Below are 18,954 nucleotides of genomic sequence, written 5' to 3'. Positions count from 1 at the left end.
CCCAGATCTGTCTGAGCCTAGACTCGGATATGTTGTAGAACAGTCACCAGTTGTCATCAGTGTTGAAAGGAGCTTGAAAGTCTTTAAAGCATGGCTTACCCATTTTCTCCATCCATCCTTGAGTAGAATGGTTTGAACAGAATGATGGCTTCAGTCCTTCCCTTAGAGTCTAAAATACTGTCACTTCTCTTTGATATTTTTCCAACAATACGTTTAATGATTTTTTATTGGATAGCTACCACATGGTGGACATTCATCTAGGCATTTAAATATAAGTGAACAAGATAGACAAGGGGCCAACATTTGTGGAGCTTCATTCTGGCGTGAGAGAGAAAACATAAATGGGTAAATAAATAATTTTAAAGCCTGATTTCTTGTTACTGCTCTCCTGGCCCAGGCTTACTCTCAACAGTCACTACTGCCTGGCCAACGTCTTTTTTTGGTTTACCTGTAGTCATCATGTGAGGTTATGGAGGTCTTTTTTATTCATTATTTTTATTCCACAAATTTGTCAAATACTTACTATGTACCAGATATTTTAATTGTTGTGAATGCAGAAATAGAAACAATATTGCTCTTAAAGAGCTAACAATTTTTGCACAATGCTTCTTAACCTTTCCCATATAATGATATGCATAGCAAATGAATATGGTAAGTACAAGAGATTGCCTAGCAGGGATTGAGGGTGGTGGGTAGGGGTGAGGATTGGGTAGGAGAGTTGTCGCTGCCCAGGCTCCACCCAGCTGCCTGGAGGGGTAAGAAACTCAATAACAGTCATGCTTGCAAACCAGTTTTGAAGCTTTGGTTTAGTGGAGAGATGTTTGTACTCAGTGATTCAGGAGACACATTGTTAACCAGTTTCCAGCTAACCGACGAGAGAGATTAATTGCTGTTCTCTTTCCTCTCTGAATGCTTGGGTCTACCCTTTGGGGTGTGTTAGTTCTTCTCATAGTAGTGGAGTGGTTTGTTCACCAGAAGTCAATCGTGTTTGTTCCCAAACCTGTTTATGCCAGTTAGATGTGCATTAATTACATAGTGTAATTATATTTTACATAAACTTATGAAATAAGTAAAAATAAGTCATTTCTATGTAAATTGAGTTGAATGCTTTGGGAAAACTGGATAAAGATGAGTAGCAAAAGAAGTATGTTGAATTAGATATAGATGAGGCAACTATGAAAGATTGGAAAAATTGCATAAATCTAGAATGGTTTACATAAGAAAGATGACCCAGAGATCTGGTCAACAGATCCCCATACCTGACCCAAAGAAAAGGCCTTCATGAATAAATGCATGTGTATTTGTAGAAAGTTAAAGTATTTTATGTAGCTAAACTGTTTTCATAATTCTGTGCTCAAAATTTTATCTTTTTTTTAAATTGAGGGACTGTCTGCCTGTCTGGGATGTTTTAGATAAGGGTGTTTTTGGTATATGTTTTAGATAACTGAAGCAGGAGAAGTAGTACCTGGGAGTCAGAGAAGTCCCTAAATAAGTCAGGGATGAAGATGTGATATTACGACTGAGCTTGGAGTACGAGTTTTTCCAGAAAGTCAGGGTAGATATTCTAGGTTAAGAGAACACAATGTGCAGAGGCCCAAAGGCATAAGAGGGCAGAAGATGTTCCAGGAAGTACGGTTTTTATAGTACCACTGGAGAGTAAGTATGGAAGTAGGTGGAAGAAGAGGCTAGACAAGGTTGGAAGGGACCATGTTTGCAAACTCACTGTCAATGAGGAGGGATCAGTTTGACAGTTTGAACTAAGATGATGCTGGAAAACACAGGAGATGGATGGTCCTTAGCTTTATAGTAGGGTAGTTGGAATATATATATTTTTTGGATGCAAGTGAGGAGTGGCTTTCCTTTTAAGTTCTCAAATCCTAAACCCCAAGCTGCATAGTAAATCTAGATTTCTTATGTTTCTTGGGCACTGATAGATAAACGGCTACTTTTAATTTTCCCTGTTTTTTGTTTTAAAATATCCTGTACAAGGGCTAGCTGATCTTGCCATTTAATTTCTGTACATTTATGATGTGTATTTTATGACTTTTTATGTTTTTAAAATACCTAACTTCATGATACTGAGCTATAGAATTCCCAATCATAGGTTTAATCAGCAGGTATCAGAGAAATTACCTTGTGTTCAGTGTCAATCACTAAATTATTCTGCCTTTACAAAGACCACCTAAATGAGCATACTGAATTCATTCTGCTTTCAGTGTATTTGATGCTATTTTTCCCCCAGTATAGCAGTATTTGCAGTGAGAGCAAGATCACAGACTCAAGATTTTTTATATCCGTGTTTCACTGCTGCTTAGGCGTGTAATTTTGGACAGGTTACTTAACTGTTTTAAGTCTCAATTTCCATACCTCCTAAAACATTGGCGTAATAAAATCTTATAAGGATTATTGAGAATGCAGGTAATGCATTTGCTGTGTGCCAGGTATTCCATTTAAGGCTCAACAAATGTTTGCTATTGTCATAGATTTAATGCATATTCATTAAGTACTTTCTAGATGTGGGGTGCTGTGTTGGGCACAGTAAAAACAGCAGACTTGTATTAAGGTTACAGATGATACTTCTTTTTAAAGTTCTGTAATTTTCATATTTATATATTTCATTCTTTGTCTTTGGTTATGAATATGTTTTTATATATTTGTTAACAATATACTTAATTTGATAAATCTTTCACTCATGGTCCTGAATACTTTAATACTTTTTCATGTTTATATTATTTTTTACAAAATATTCCGTCAAGTAGCTGAACCATAATTTATATCCCCTTAATTCTGTTGTACCTATATATAGGTAGTTTGCCATTTTCCATTGTGATAAAGCTCATCTATCCCTGACAGTTTTCCTTATTGCAAAGACAAAAATTAAGCTAATTCTTTAATCTGTAGGATTGTAGAAGGTCTACTCTGTCAGGTCAAAGAGATTAAACGTAATATGCTCAATATGAAAATGCTTAGCTGTACTATTCTGTTTGATGAGTTTTTATTGAGGGGTATCTAGATCCACATAGGGAAGGCCCTAGAATATATGTAAATTGTATGTAATATATGTAAATTGTCTTTAATCATCAACTCCACTTACAGGTTTCATATCTACTGAACCCAAGGTAAATATAAGGGGTAGGCCTTGTCTCAGGACTATGGATGCTTGGATACCTGTCTTCAAAGTGTGTGGCAATGTAGGTATTCAAAGGATTGGTGTAGGTTTATCATTGGGCTTAGTGAGCTGAGAAGGCTTTACAGAGTGTTACCAGCTTTGGACTGTCACAGCTCTGGTGAAATTGTGGGAAGGATGACGGACGACTGTTACAGGATTAGTTCTTTATCATCTCTCATGAGCATGGCACTACTTTGGAAACCAAGTGTTTTTACTTAATTTTTTGATGGTGAGAAAGAAGACAATGAATCTGACTCATCACTTGAAGAAAATATTTTAGGACAGGGGAGTGAGGGTTATGGGTTACACAAATATATTGGGGATTCTCCTATTGGACATGTAGGTCGATTCTGATTTTTTGCTATTCAGAAAGCTCTGTGACTAATATACTTGTTCACAAAACTTTGCATCCTTGAATTATTTTCTAAGAATAAATTTTCAGAAATTGTGATTTGTTCAGAGAATATGAACTTTTTTAAAAGTCTCTTGTTATATATTTAAAATTGCTTTCCAGGAAAACTATACCAATTTACATCCACATTTATATTAATTTATTGATTTAACAGCTATATTTTGAGTACCAACTGTGTATCGGCAGAGGACTGTACTGACAAACCTTACAATCTAGTGGAAGGGTGGACATTAAAATGATATATAATGTAATTTCAATCGTGATAAGTGACATGGGAAAAAAAAGGGTGAGGAGACAGAATGAGTGGGAAGGATAATATTTTAGATAGGGTAGACAGAGAAGGCCTCTGCGAGTTGACATTTGAGTAAAGCCCTGCAATCTGTTTTATCTCTGATCTCACTGCATTTATTAAAGCACTGAATGTAACTGCTTAATAATGTATTTGCCAGTTTAGATGGAAAGTATTTTTAAATTCTCATTTAAAGTTTTGTTTATTTGTTTATTAGTAAGGTTGAATTTTTTCCACTGGCTATTTGTACTAATTGCTGTTTGAAATATTTAATGCAGAACTTTTTATTTGTAGTCATTGGTTACTGGACTTTGAATTGCTTTCATTCTTGCCTTTATATTACAAAAAGGCCCATTATTCATGTTTGACTCCCCGGAGGAGGCAGCACAAGACTTAGAATGAAAATAAGTGACTTTTATTGTTCTGGCTCCCTGTAATAGTTCTTGTTGAGATTTTTACTAAGGCTGACTTGAGTAAAACTGATATAGCAGATTGTGTTGAAGAATACTGAGCATGAAATACTGGATTGGTGCTGATGAGTGTAATTTTTTGGAGAATAGTGTTGGTGCCAAGATTTCTGACTTTTACCCCTTCTTATAAATTTTTACCTTTGGACATATGAGGGCTTAGGTATTTGACTAGGACAGCTAGCTGTTCATACACCTAACTGGAAAAATTGCCCTTGTGTTTTCTTCTCCATAGGTTAGTAATATTTACTTTAGAATAATTAATATTACTTAAAAAAACAGGCAAGCTCAAAGATATGGGAGTTAATAATAGCTGGCAAGCCAGCGAGCAAGCCAGAAACTTGTACTTTATTTTGTCATTTGCTTTATGTTCTTATAATTTCTAAGTGTGACAAGACAAAAAACTCTTTTAGGAAGTGTATTTTGCAAGTTCAGCTTGTAATATTTACTCTATGATTGTACAGTTTTATTTGCCCACTTATCACAGAGGGATTGTAATTACTACACTAATGTTATGGCCTAAAAAATTATTTTTTATGCAGAGAAAATTCTTAGATTTAGGTCTTCTTCCATTTAATTTGTGTATAATGTATGCTGATCCAATACTTTTATTTCTTGCTTTCTCTGGCTATCCTGAGGAGTTGTCAGGCAGTATGGAGCCATTTTAGGAGAAGCAGCACAGTTTGAAAAAGCAGAAATATTATAGAAACTTGGATTTTTTTCACCTCAGAATACTGTCTTAAACCAGGAATTGTCAAACCTTTTCTGTAAAGGCCAGATAGTAAATATTTTTGTCTTTGCGGGCCATGTGATCTCTATTACTAGTCAACTCAGCTGTAGAAGCATGAAATTAGCCGTAGATAGTATGTAAATGAATGAGTGTGGCTATGTTCTAATAAAACTTTATGAAAACAAGCAGCAGTCCTGATTTACCCATGGGCCATAGTTTGGTCTCTGCCTTAAGCTATCTTTCAAGCCACACAAGATTGGAAAGATTTTGGGTGAATCCTCATGCGTTGGAGATCATTGAGTTGGTTTGTGACTTGGAGCAGAGAGAGAAATCCACTACCATTTTCTATGAAATCTGTGCCATTGATAAGTTGCATCTTTTGTGTACCACTTAGAAAGAAAAAAATGCAGTCAATTAATTGTAGGATCCCATCGATTGTGTGATGCATCCTGGTTTCAGAAATGTTGAAATGTGTGTGGTTTAGGGGATGGGGGAGTGTCTGAATCAATAATGTGGTAGTAACACTAACCAGCTTTTTTTTTCTTTTTTTTAATTCAGTTTTATTGAGATATATTCACATACCATACAGTCATTCATAGTGTACAGTCAGCTGTTCACGGTACCATTTTATAGTTGTGCATTCATCACCCCAGTCTATTTTTGAACATTTTCCTTACACCAGAAAGAATCAGAATGAGAATAAGAAATAAAAAAAGAACACCCAAAATCTTCCCCCCGTCCCATCCTGTTTTTCATTTAGATTTTGTCCCCATTTTTCTACTCATCTGTCCATACACTGGATAAAGGGACTGCGATCCACAAGGTTTTCACAGTCACACTGTCACACCTTGTAAGCTACGTTGTTATAAAATCGTCTTCAAGAGTCAAGACTACTGGATTGGAGTTTGGTAGTTTTCAGGTATTTACTTTTAGCTATTCCAATATTAAAACCTAAAAAGTGTTATCAATGTAGTGCGTAAGAATGTCCACCAGAGTGACCTCTTGACTCCATTTGAAATCTCTCAGCCACTGAAGCTTTATTTCATTTCATTTTGCATCCCCCTTTTGGTCAAAAAGATGTTCTCAATCCCACGATGCCGAGTCTAGGTTCATCCCCGGCAGTCATATCACTAGCCAGCTTTTGAGTGCTAACTATGGGTCAGTCACTATGCTCAACATTTTACATGCATTCTCTCATAAATCCTCAAACCAATGAAGTAGATGAAAAAACTGAGGCTTAGAGCCTTTAAATAACTTGCCATGGGCCACACAGCTACTAAATGGTGGAGCCCAAGATTCAGACTCAGACAAGATGCTCTCAGCCACTGTACTGTCTGGCCTCATTCAGTTTTGGAGCCATCTTTTTGTCAAATGATACCATTTCGCACTGGAATTGATATTAGTTTATTATAATGCTTTCAGTAAGGTCATGGAGGAAACAGCAGCTACATTGTTTCCCTTTAGCATGTCCTTGAAATTGCAGACATTTCTCAGTGCAGCCTGTTCGTGGTTTTTGTCCATTATGTGTGTGCTGGTGCCCTCAAAGAAGAATTATAATTAAATAATAATTCTGAAAATGTTTTCAAAATGGTAACATTTGTGAGGCAGGCAAGACTCATGTGCTGGAAGAGAAGTCTTGGTGCTCTGTGCACAGAGAGTAGAGTGCCTGTGACAGCAGCCAGCATTCTGGTCCTGTGCTGCAGAAAAGAGTGAGCTCCACGTGTCACTGTAATTCATGTCTTCTGCTTCTGTGGGCCTTGCATCTAAGATGGCACTTGACTTCCTCAAAGATAACCTTGTTGACTCTTGAAGACACAAGAATTCAGCTCTCAGAGTCTTGGAGAATTCTGGTGCTCCCAGCGCAAGCCTGCCTTCAGCTGACATAGTAAGCTGTAGGAGCTTGCTTTGAGAGCTTTGGGATTTTCTGCAGTTGTGCCCCTCAAAAATAAAATGGAAAATGGATTGGCAGTTAAAGATGTCATGCACGTAAGCATCTCAAACCACAGCACAATATCAACTTCTTATTCAAGCCAAAACGAAGCCTTCTTATTGAAATTCAGTTTTTAGAGAGTTTATTTTTTTGCTTTATTTGCACATTAATTTTCACTGGGAAATAAAAGACATCTCTTAGATATTTTTATATTCTGTGAATGAAATTTCCAATGTAGTGAAGTTAACTGTATGTAAAGTTATGTTTTCTTTGAGGGAGCTGCATTTTTTTTGAAAGAGGATCCATTAACTTCTGATTTTCCTAAATGCCTGATATCTCATAAAGGCTGAGAATCATTGGGCTGAGCTGTGATGAGGATGACAAAGAGAAGGTGAAGTGATGTTGCCTGGCTGGGGGGAAGCACAAAGGCCAACAGGCAAGAAAGAGATGATGTAAGTTTGGAGAATCCAGTGCTCTGTGTTCCTAGAGCCCAGTGTGTCAGGAGAAGAAGTGGAAAGAGTGGAAGGTAAAAAGGGCCAAATTGCTAAGGACCTTGTAAGCTGTGTGTACCGGTGTGGATTAGATTCAGCCACATATAATAGAAAACCCCAGAATAACAGAAATCTGGAGGGAGGCAATCCAGATAGGGTGGCAGCTCCGGTGGTCACCAGGAGCCTGGGCTTCTGCCTTGCTGCTCTGCTGTCCTTAGTAGGTCTCATGGTCCCACATGGTGACAGCCACCTAAAAAACCCTAGCCTTTAATTCTGGGGCCAAGCAGCAGGAAGGGCGCCCCCTGCCTTTCACAGATACTTCCTGGAAATCCTTCAACTCACTTCTGGTTACTTGCATTGGCACGAATAGCTGTGAGGGAGGCCGAGAAATGTGTCCTTTATTCTGGGTGGTGGCATGCCCAGCTGAATGTCGGGGTTCTAAGTGGAGGGGAAAAAATGATTATCAGGGTAGGCAACTAATAACCTGCCATGCCATGCCACCACCTTATTTTATTAGTGATGAAATAAAGGGAGGGCATGTGCTCAATTTCTCTTTTTAAAAAGATTACTGCTTGTGAGGTAGAGAGTGGATTGGGAGGCGGTAGGGAAGACCATAGACACCACTCCAGTGACACTGCTGAGAGGTGGGTGGGGGGCTGAGCATGGCGGCATAGACAGGTGCCTGAAACTGACAGGACTTGGTCATTGATCAGCTTTGAGCAGACATCTGATTTAGCATGGGGGTGTGTCTTGGTGCCTTGGAGTGATTGAAACCATGGGATTGGAGCAGACTGCCTGGAAAGAGGAGGTCTACTGAGAATGGGTTTTAAAAGGAGCACGTAGAAAGAGGAGGGAAATAGAGGATGGTGTTTCAGAAGTCAATAAAAAGCGCATGTAAAGATTTAGAGAGTGATCAATTTTGTCAAATGCAGCTGAGAGCGCAGGTGAGAGAATTACTAAATGTTATTGATAGGAGTTAGCAATTAGAAAATTGTTGGTGACCTTGTTAAGAGCAGTTCATTGAATGATGGAGGAGAAAACCAGATTGCGGTGGGTGAGGGAGTGCATGGGAGATACAGAAGCAGGAGTGAGTGTAGCAACTCGAGAAGTTTTGGCTCTCAGAAGATGGAGGTAGAAGGTATGTGAGTGTTGGAAGTGTTGAGTGTGTGTATTGTGGCTCTTTTGTTTTTGAGATGGCGAATATTTGAATATGTTCCTGCTAACCGAAAAGAGGAGGGAGAGAGAGGCTGAAGCTGAGGAGCAACAGGATGATGAAGAAAATGGGCACTGACAGAAAAATTGCCTTATGGTGTGGGGAGCTCTTCCTTGTAACCAGGAGGAAGGGGGGGAAACAAGGATGGAGAAGTAGGGAAGTCCTGAGGGTTTGGTAGGAGTGTATTGAGGGCATTCCCATATATGCTGGCTTCTGTTCTTTCTGCAGAACAGGAGTTTGTGAACTTCTTGGTGGACCATGTGAAATACTGCATGTACATAGTATGATTTGCCAGCTTTTTAGTGGAAAAAAAACTAACTCTGGTCTATGTATGACTTTTTTGTCATTAAGTTAGCCTGTGGGAGCTTTCAGATGACTTAGATTTTGGTCATTACCTTCATAAATAAAGAGGCAATATATGAAAGTGCCTAGCACAGAACTCAGCACCCAGACACTGGGCAGTGAGGGTTTGGCATAGCTTATTTTCTTTCAGGCAGATTTGCTTTTATTGAAAATAAAATCTCCTCTCAGATTGCAATAATCATACCCTTGTGAACCATAACAGGGCAGGTACTGTTAGTTGCTTCGGATATTTGGCACTGTCTCCAGGAATAGCACAAATTGCTACCAAGAACTGGGTTACACTATGCTAATGGGGACAGTGTGTCCATGGCCGTGTGATGAATTCGGCTTTTCTTCTAACTGGAAACTTACGTTGTGAACAGACTTGGCAAGATACAGATCATGGTAGACAGTTTTGAAAAGATCTTTCAAAAATCTCCTTTCAGTTTCTGCAGAAAAATTAGATTGACATCCTTGAGGGCAGAATGTTTAAATCACGTTCTTTAGTAGATTGCCAACTGCTTTCTTTCGTGCATTCCCCAGGGAAGTTGGATAGTTGACCAATTCTTTTCTTCCACTTAGAAAAAAACAAGTGGCCTAGCTTCCCCTGGACATTTTGCTGGGAGCCTCCTGGGATCTGCCCCCTCACCTGTGTAGATTGTGCTACTGCATGTTTAGTTGCAGTGGAGGTCTTAAAACACTGAATTCTAGTCATGACTGTAAGAAAGAGAAAGAGGGTGATTAGCATTGAGAGCACAAAGACGGCACTAGCAACTGGCTAAAGTGATTCAGAACAGTGAGGCCCACTGGAGCAGTGCATGGCACACCCTGTTGTCTCCGAACACCATCTGTCTTTGCCTGAGGAGACGTCTTTGTGTGTTCTCCTGGGGGAGCTGAGAAGGGGAAAGTGGAGGGCAGGTCTAAAAATGGCTGTGGGATTAGGTGTGTTCGTGTAACTTCAGCTGTTGCTAAGCAACTTTCTAACACAGATCCTCTCAACTTGTTGAACTAAACACTTTGTGGGATTGTTCTGAGTGGCCTGGTGAGGTCCCCTGGTGGAGGCTGTGGACAGTGTCAGCAATAGAGAGAACACCTGTTGGCATAAAGGGCGATTTATGTGATGGAAAGCTATGCTCACCACCTACTTTAACCTGTAGTAAACTTCAGGCAACAAATGTCCTGGCTTCCTGGAATCAGACGATTGGTCCTGTCTTCTGCGGATGTGTGGGTGATGGCGTCGCTGGGTGGGTTATACGTTGAAGAACACAAGTGAGAGACCTCGAGCAGAGGATTCCAGCCGCAGCACTAACCTGCTCTCTCTGGACGTCTCTCCTCTTTTCATACTTGACCTTGTGCCTTTCTTCTTCCTTTTCCCTCAGAGTTCTTTTAACAGTCAGGTTCCTCAGCAGGACCTGTGTTTAATTTGCTGCTTTGAAAGGGTTCGTTTATAGCAAGACAAGGGAGTATATTGAAAGCATCACATAAACATCCGTGGTTCATTGACATCTGTAGAGCTAGGACAACTCCCTGCCCACTGAGCTTAGGATGCAAGGCTTTGAATGTGGCATTTCTCAGAGAATTCTTTGTATTGTGACTTTGGAATTTTGGGTGGTCACTACAATGCACACCTGCAACAGTAAATAGACTTTATCAACCGAGGTTGGCAGAGGACCATATTTTTCACCAGTTTTTGTCAGTATTGGATGCTGGTGATTGTGATGTTGCTGTCACATGTCAGGCTTTCCTCTGTCTCTGATGATGACTGACTAAATTGAAGCTCTGTCCTCTCAGTCTCCTGGACTTGTAAATTTGATTGCTGCTGCTGATGCCCATTTTGTTGGAACAGTTCCACAAACTGAAGTTTTAGGTACGCTTGCAGATGCTTTCCGAATATTTTCTCACTTATATTGCCTTAATTACGTGCTTTAAAAAAATATTTTTGTGTGCATTTGTTGTTTCACTCAGACACTTGAGATCTTAGATTTTGGATCTAGAAATTTGGCAATGGAGTAATAGCTTTCAAGGCAAAAATAAGTGTCTGAATTTCCATCTATATCTCAGTTTTCATTGCAGAAATACCAATTTTAGCATCTTCCCTAGAACAGAATGAGTGGAAGATCTTCACAGCCCTATCATGTGAGGAGTCCTTGCACACTCAAGGCACATGTGCTGGTTATTTCTCAGCAGGTTCCGACAAATGAGCTAGCACTGGCTGTTGGTAAGCTCTGCTATGTTGGTATTGCTGTTTCCGAAGCATAATTTATGGGGCTATCTTTCTGTTCAAGCAGCCTGTGTAAAGTGTAATACTTGCTGTTCCATCTTGTTTGAACATCTCATGTAAGTAATGTTCCTCTGGTAATTGGTCTTGGAAGCAGAAGGATGAGGCTGGCCACTACCTCTCAGCTCTTGGCAGTAGGTTGAAAGGTACGAACAAAACATGGAATGTTTGTGATTCCTAAGTCATTCTTTCATGCTGTTTGTTGTTGATGTTTGCCTGATGCTTTTTTTTTAACTTTTCCATTCTATAAAAATTTCTTCAGATTTCATGTTTTTAGCATAGTTGAATTCATCAGTCTGTCTTGCTTTCATACTTAAAAAGGGATTTCTGATTATGTTTGTGTGACCAAGTACAGGGAAGAAGTAATGTCCAGGAACTTTTTGGTGCATAGTAGAATAAGATTCAGGGACGAGCTTTCCAGTAACAAGTTTCTACCATGAACTTTGTACCTAGGATTTAGAACTTGGCCAAATGTTAAAGATTCTGTGTTTTCAGCTACTCACAATGGTTGGCATGCCATAGAAATCATTTTGACATGTCTTTCGTTTATTTGTTTAGGTTCAGTAGACTGAGTTCTAAGGAGTTGGCTTCTGAAAGTGTCCTAATAAAATCCATGGTTTTAAAGTTTATTGCAAACAAAATGTATTTAGATAATTTTTTCTCTAAATACTTCTTTTCTTCATGAATTCTGTATTCTTTATGACTTATCTACAAAGATGATTTTTCATGAATACACGTCTTTGGAAGGCATTCTTCCAGTGAAAATTTTTCTTCCTCTATAAATTTATTTTTATTTATATTTTATATAAATGTAATCATACAATATGTAGTACTTTGTGTCTGGTTTCTTTCACTAAGCATGTTTTTTTTTTTTTCTTTTAAATTATTGGTACATTTTTAGAGAGGTTGTAGGTTTACAGAAAAGTCAAGTAAAAAATAAAATGCTCCCATATACCGCCTTATCATTGACTCTGAGTTACTGTGGAACCTTTGCTGAAAGAATGTATTTTGTTTGTTTGTTTGTTTTTTAAATTAAATTTTTTTTTTTTTTTACAAACCCTTGTGTTGAGGGCTGTGAAAGAATGTTAAAATATTACTGTTAACTGTAGTCCATAGTTTACATTAGTGTATTTTTTCCCCATATATCACCTTATTATTAACATCTTGTAATAGTGTTGTACATTATTATAATTCATGAAAGAACATTCTTATATTTATACTATTAACCACAGTCTGTCATCCACAACAGGGTTTACTGTGTTATACAGTCCCGTGTTTTATCTTCTAACCTTCCTTCTAGTAACATACATGACCCAAAACTTCTCTTTCAGCCACATTCACCAACATAATTTAGTGCTGTTAATGACACTCAAAATAATGTGATAGTATCACCACTGTCCATTTCCAGACTTTTACAATCAACTTAAATAGAAATTTTGTACAAATTAAGAATCGGCTCCCCTTTCTCTCCCACCATTCTATCCCCTGATAACCTGTATTCTGTATTCTGACTCTTAAGTTTGCTTATTATAATTAGTTTATATCAGTAAGACCATACTATATTTTTCCTTTTGTGTCTGGCTTATTTTCACTCAATATAATGTCCTCAAGGTTCATCCATGTTGTGCATGTATCAGGACATCATTCCTTCTTACAACTGAATAATATTCCATTGTGTATATATACTACATTTTGTTTATCCATGCATCTGTTGATGGACACCTGGGTTGCTTCCATGTTTTGGCAATTGTGAATAATGCCTCTATGAACACTGGTGTGCAACTCTCTGTTCGAATCCCTGCTTTCAGTTCTTCTGGTTATATGCTTGTCAGCGGGATTGCCAGATCATATGGTAATTCTATACTTAGTTTCCTGAGGAACCACCAATCTGCACCTTCATTTTACATTCTCAAAGCTGGATCTCTTTTGACATACTTGTTATACTTTTGGCATGGACAGCACACAGGTCGGTGTCTTCAAAATGGCCAACCGGATGGGCCTCACTTTGCTCCTGCAAAGAAACAACAGCTGCACTCTGGAAGCACAGATCTGTTTTGAAGTCCTGAGCAGTTTCTCGCACCACATACTGAAAGGGAAGTTTGCAAACCAGAAGTTCAGTGGACTTCTAATAACAGCTAATGTCACAGAGCATCACAGTACCACGTCTGAAACAATGAGGGTTTCTTCACTCCGACCCTCCCAGTAGAACCCTCTAGCAAGCAGTTTTTGTAGCCAGTTGCTTCCTGGGTGCTTTAACACTGGCTGATTTGCTGGCAGTCGACGGTGTACAAGCTGTGATGTAAAGACCTCCTCACTTACCCACCTTCTTTGGCCGGAACTCAGCAAGCTGGAGGCGGTGCTGGCGTCAGAGAGTGATAACAGCCTGGTGGCGGCTGCCAAACATAAATACTTTTATTCACTGCCATAATGACCTGTGTGCTCTTGTCTTGTGCAGTAAGAAAAAGGGACAAAATGCTTCCAGTGAAATTTTGAGGCAATAAAGTTGACATTTGGTTTTTAATTCATCTTCATTGGAGGTGAAAAATGGCTATTAGTACTTTTTCTTGAAAGACTTGTGACCTAAATGGAATTAAATAACTGAAAACTAAATATGGTTCCTAAAGGTCACTTTTAATGCCATGAATGTTAGTAAACCAAATAATTCAGCGATTAGAATTAAGATATAAGCTGAATTGCATTGTTACTTTAATTTATATAAATATAAACATTTGTTGACTCAAAAAGGAAATGATATTCTTCCTAAAGATATCTAACTGATGTACTTAGTTTTCATGTGTACTGTCAGTTTCCAGTTTATTTTAACTGAAATATCTGAAAACATTAACTGTTGTACATAAAATTAATAGCTTTCAAAATCATTATTGTAGTATTTTTATTTCAAAATCATTAATTATAGTATTTTTACTCTTGTAATAATCATGCATACTTCAACTGATAGAATATTAATACTACGTGAAATTTTTCACTCCAAGTTACATCTAGAATGTTTACCTCTGTTTGAAGCAGGATATGCAATTGTTGACAAATCCCCATGATATTCCTTGCTTGAATTGCTGATGTTGTTATAATGTGTAATTAAATGTACCTACATTATCATGGGTTCAGGGACCCTTGAAAAATGGTATTGAAGTGTAGGGTTTGGCATTCGGCCTTCCAGAGGCTTAGGTTGAAGCTGAATACAGGTTATTTGGTAAAATTCTGAGACTGAAATTGAACATTATGTGTCCCTTGTAAAAGCCTACTCCTTTGCACTGTTATATAAATGGAATATTGATTAGCGGAGATCAAGAAGAATCAGGTTTTAGCTCATCTTTACATGGTTTTGGTTCAATGTTATGTGATATTAATGTCATTAAAATGAAAAATAATATATTGAATTTTAAAAAGAGATGCTGACAGAGTTTTATTAAGATGAACTGAAATATAATTCTAGTTCCTGGTTGATTTTATAATTGACCATTCAGAATGGCACTCTCTAGTATGGTGGCCGCTAGCCACGAATGTTGATTTACATTAAGATTAATTAAAATTAGAAAAAATTAAAACATCAGTTTCCCAGTCCCATTATCCACATTTCAAGTGCTCAATAGCCACATTGGTGAGTGGCTGCCATTTTGGGCCAGTAGAAATTATAGAACATTTCTGTGATGGCAGAAAGTTGTTGGACAGTACTGAGCCTAGAAAGTGACAATGAAAACAGTGCCATCCTGTTGATCTTTGGGCCGTGTATTTAAGTTTGAAGAACTCTCTCCTTACCTTGTTTACATTTTTGAAAGGTTTTTGCCTTGAAATGACAGGAGATGCTGGTAGGTTCAGAATACAGGTGTGGGCTGGTGTCTTGAGTCCCAGGTCCTGCCACTCTGCGTTGTCCCAGCTGGTGTTACCTGCACACTGTCCTCACCTGAACTGAGCCTTCTAGGGAAGTGACCAGTGTGGTCTGTTTTTTCCCACCTCCTTGTCTCCTTTTTGGCATTTGGTGTGTCCCAGTGTTTAGGTAGCAGCCCTCTGGAAGGCCATGGTGCCCACAGGCCTGTTCCCGCCTCCTTTTTCTGTCACCAACCCTTCTTTTGTTTAGGAATATGAATGGCATCTGAAGGGCACTTAGCAGAACCTACTGGGAAGATTGACAGTCCTGTCACATTAGAAAATAATTCAGAGAGCCTCGGAGAAGAGGGCTTCATGTTCCTCAGTATTTACACCAAGCAAGAAAGTGTATTATCTGTTCACATGATATAGGATTTTGGCAGTTAGCTTATTGCAGAGGAGAGGAAATAAGAGAAGGAGACACAAACTAGGTTTTTGTGGGAAGACCTGTTAACAGCAAGAACTGTGTGGCAAGAATCTACATAAGAGATGTATGTGTGTATTTGACCAAGCATAAAGGAAGTTTTACCCCTGTAGATCTAGATCCCTGGTGTGTGAGCCCATTGACTCCTTCTCCCAGTCATAAAGTTCACTCATGACACACACACACATGCACACACACCAAATACCACACACTTCTAGGACACAGAACACATTACAAGAGCTCTCCTGAGAATCTATTGTGTGGCTTTTTTGGTCCACTCAGGTGTTGTCTATCCTATACTGCAATGTAAAAGAGTACATTTGAGAATCTATTCTATTTAAAGCAGAACTGCAGCAGTATCTCAAATAGCCCATAAATGCATAGAAAATACATTGTAATCTTTTAAAAAGCTTTGATTCTTGCTATGAGAGGTTTAGACTTGCTTGTGCCTCTGCTTGGAACAAAAGAATTTGGGCCTCCACTGTGTCATTGTTCCTTTCCAGTTAGGGAGATGTTGAAGATTAAGGCTCTCTGCTCACAGAAATAGATGAGGGTGCTGCGGAGGAGATTGAGGTGGGATTCTCTCCAAGTCCAGCTCTTGTCCTCTCCCTCCATTCCAGGGCATTTGTTGGAGCAACGAGAAACCCTTACTTTTCCAATACAGGCTTTTATACAAAAGTGCTCTTAATGAATCGCTGATAGTTAAATTTTTTTTTTGTATTAAATTCCGTTTTATTGAAATACATTCACATGCCATACAATCATCCATGATATACAATCCACTGCCCACAGTATGATAACATAGTTATGCGTTCATCACCACAATCTATCTCTGAACATTTTCCTTACATCAGAAAGAACCAGAACAAGAATAAAAAATAAAAATGAAAAAAGAACACCCAAATCATCCCCCCATCCCACCCCACTTGTCCTTTAGTTTTTATCCCCATTCCTCCACTCATCCATACACTAGATAAAGGGGGTGTGATCCACAAGGTCTTCACAATCACACTGTCACCCCTTGTAATCTACATTATTCTATAATTGTCTTCAGGAGTCCAGACTGCTGGGTTGGAGTTTGGTAGTTTCAGGTATTTACTTCTAGCTATTCCAATACATTAAAGCCTAAGAGGTGTTATCTATATAGTGCATAAGAATGTCCACCAGAGTCACCTCTCGACCCCATTTGGAATCTCTCAGCCACTGAAACTATTTTGTCTCATTTTGCATCCCCCTTTTGGTCAAGAAGACAGTCCCGCGATGCCGGGTCCACATTCATCCCCGGGAGTCATACTCTGCGTTGCCAGGGAGATTTAAACCCCTGGGAGTCAGGTCCCACGTAGGGGGAGGGCAGCAAGTTCACCTGTCGAGATGGCTCAGTTAGAGAGAGGGTCACATCTGAGCAACAAAGAGGTACTCAGGGGGAGACTCTTAGGCACCATTACATACAACTTTAGACTCTCCTTTGTGGTGATGAGCTTCATAAGGGCAAGTCCCATGCTCGAGGGCTCAGCACATCAAACCGCCAGTCCCAGTGTTTGTGACAACATCAACACCAGTCCAGGTGAGGATGTCCAACACATCCGCACCTTCCCCCAGATCCTCGGGGCTGGGGAGGGTAATAGTTAAATTGTTAAGGCAGGAATTCTGATCTTGTACATCCCTAGAAGTATGTTCAAAAAACCTATGTCACCTTCCTCTGAAGGGCAAACTTAGGACTGAATGGAGTAGAATGGCATGGAACAAGTGTGGTTTGGGTTTTGTCTCCTTTGGAAGGAGGAGTAATGTATGATCAACAACTTTTATGTTTCTCCCCAGAATTAGAGTAGATTTCATAGTGTACTAGAAATACATAGACTTGATGAATTTTGTATATGCCATTTGATATGCTGATGCAAATTGGGTATTCTGAGTTCTTGAGGATAGTCCCAGGGACTTGGATGCTCTCACCAGCCAAATATTTGTAGACTGTAACTTTCCCCCCTTTTACTCTACTGAAATGTAGTGAGCCACTGAACTACTTTGTGCAAGAAAAGTAGCTTGAAACTACTTGATTTCAAACCAGAAGGACCTGTGACCCTAAAGGAAATTCAGTTGAAACTTTCCACAGAGAAACCAACACTCTTTAAGGAAGCATAGAAATAACCCTGGAATTCATCTGCTTTAACTTCTCATAAAGCTGTTTGAATTACTTCTACAATTTTTTTTTTTTTTTTTTTTTTTTTTTCCAGATTCAACCCTATGAAAAAATAAAGGCCAGGGGCTTGCCCGATAATATCTCCTCTGTGTTGAATAAGTTGGTGGTGGTGAAACTCAATGGCGGTTTGGGAACCAGCATGGGCTGCAAAGGCCCGAAAAGTCTGATCGGTGTGAGGAATGAGAACACCTTTTTGGATCTCACGGTTCAGCAGATTGAAGTGAGTAACATTTGGCCTTTCTCATGAGATACTAAAATAAGATGTATTAAAATCAATCTTTTTTAAGTTACTATAAATGTTATATTATAAAATGTAGCAGATGTGATTTGAGCTAGTTAAGGAGCCTGCTATCTTTAGTCTCTGTGTTAGTGTGAAAAAGCTTTAGTTCTCCTAAGGGCAAATCCTTAGCGTTATGTAAAAGCTATAGGTCTTAAATTGCATCTTTGGTTGCTGAAATTTCTGGATGTGTTAGAGATTCCCCTGTGATCTCTCCCGCCCCCGCCCACCTCTTTCTCATGGCAGCCTTCATCAGGCTGGGGGGATGCTTTTTTAGCCCCTTATGGGAGGCTGGGGTGAGCTCATGTACCTGGTTGGATGCTGTAGGTGTTAATTATTGGCTCCTCTCTGATGATAAAGTCATTAATCGTTGACCATAAGCTCGTCTGGGCAGTGGCCCTTTCTTTTTTCTCTCTTCATCCATCGTGCCTAGTTTGGTGCCAGCAGCCACGATAACCACACTAGCGGTAGCAGTGGCTAACGTGTATCCAGCATTTACTGTGCACCAAGTATTATTCTAAGCACTTTACATGAATTGACTCATTTGATCCCCCAAACTTGGTAAGGTATTATTTTCAACTCCATTTTACACATGAGGAAACCAAGGCACAGAGAGGTTGCATTACTAGCTAGTCAGTGAGCACAGAACCAGAATTTCAACATAGGGCACTCTGACTTCTTAGACCCTGTAATTCTTCGCAACTGTGTGGGGCCTCTCAGTTCTTCTTGGAGATTGAAAAGATTTCATTTGGAGTGTGATTCAGAATTCCTGACCATAGTCCTGAGAATGGGGAGCCATGTCTTCACAACATTTGTACTTTCATGTCCACGCAGTTTCATGTCCACGCAG

At 39.2% G+C, this 18,954-nt stretch overlaps 1 protein-coding gene across 3 annotated transcripts in view; it reads left to right on the top strand.

The window, feature by feature from the left end:
* UGP2 (UDP-glucose pyrophosphorylase 2) overlaps positions 1 to 18,954 on the top strand; it is a 69,874-nt gene that overhangs the window by 41,545 nt on the left and 9,375 nt on the right. For all 3 annotated transcript variants that reach the window (XM_037806858.1, XM_037806857.1, XM_037806856.1), the window contains exon 4: positions 17,862 to 18,047. In XM_037806858.1, coding sequence (XP_037662786.1) covers positions 17,862 to 18,047 — 186 coding nt within the window. The remainder of the gene's footprint in view (positions 1 to 17,861; positions 18,048 to 18,954) is intronic.

Source organism: Choloepus didactylus, chromosome 17 (assembly GCF_015220235.1).
Source record: "Choloepus didactylus isolate mChoDid1 chromosome 17, mChoDid1.pri, whole genome shotgun sequence".
NCBI classification, from domain to species: Eukaryota; Metazoa; Chordata; class Mammalia; order Pilosa; family Megalonychidae; genus Choloepus; species Choloepus didactylus.
This window is presented reverse-complemented; position numbering and strand designations above follow the sequence as displayed.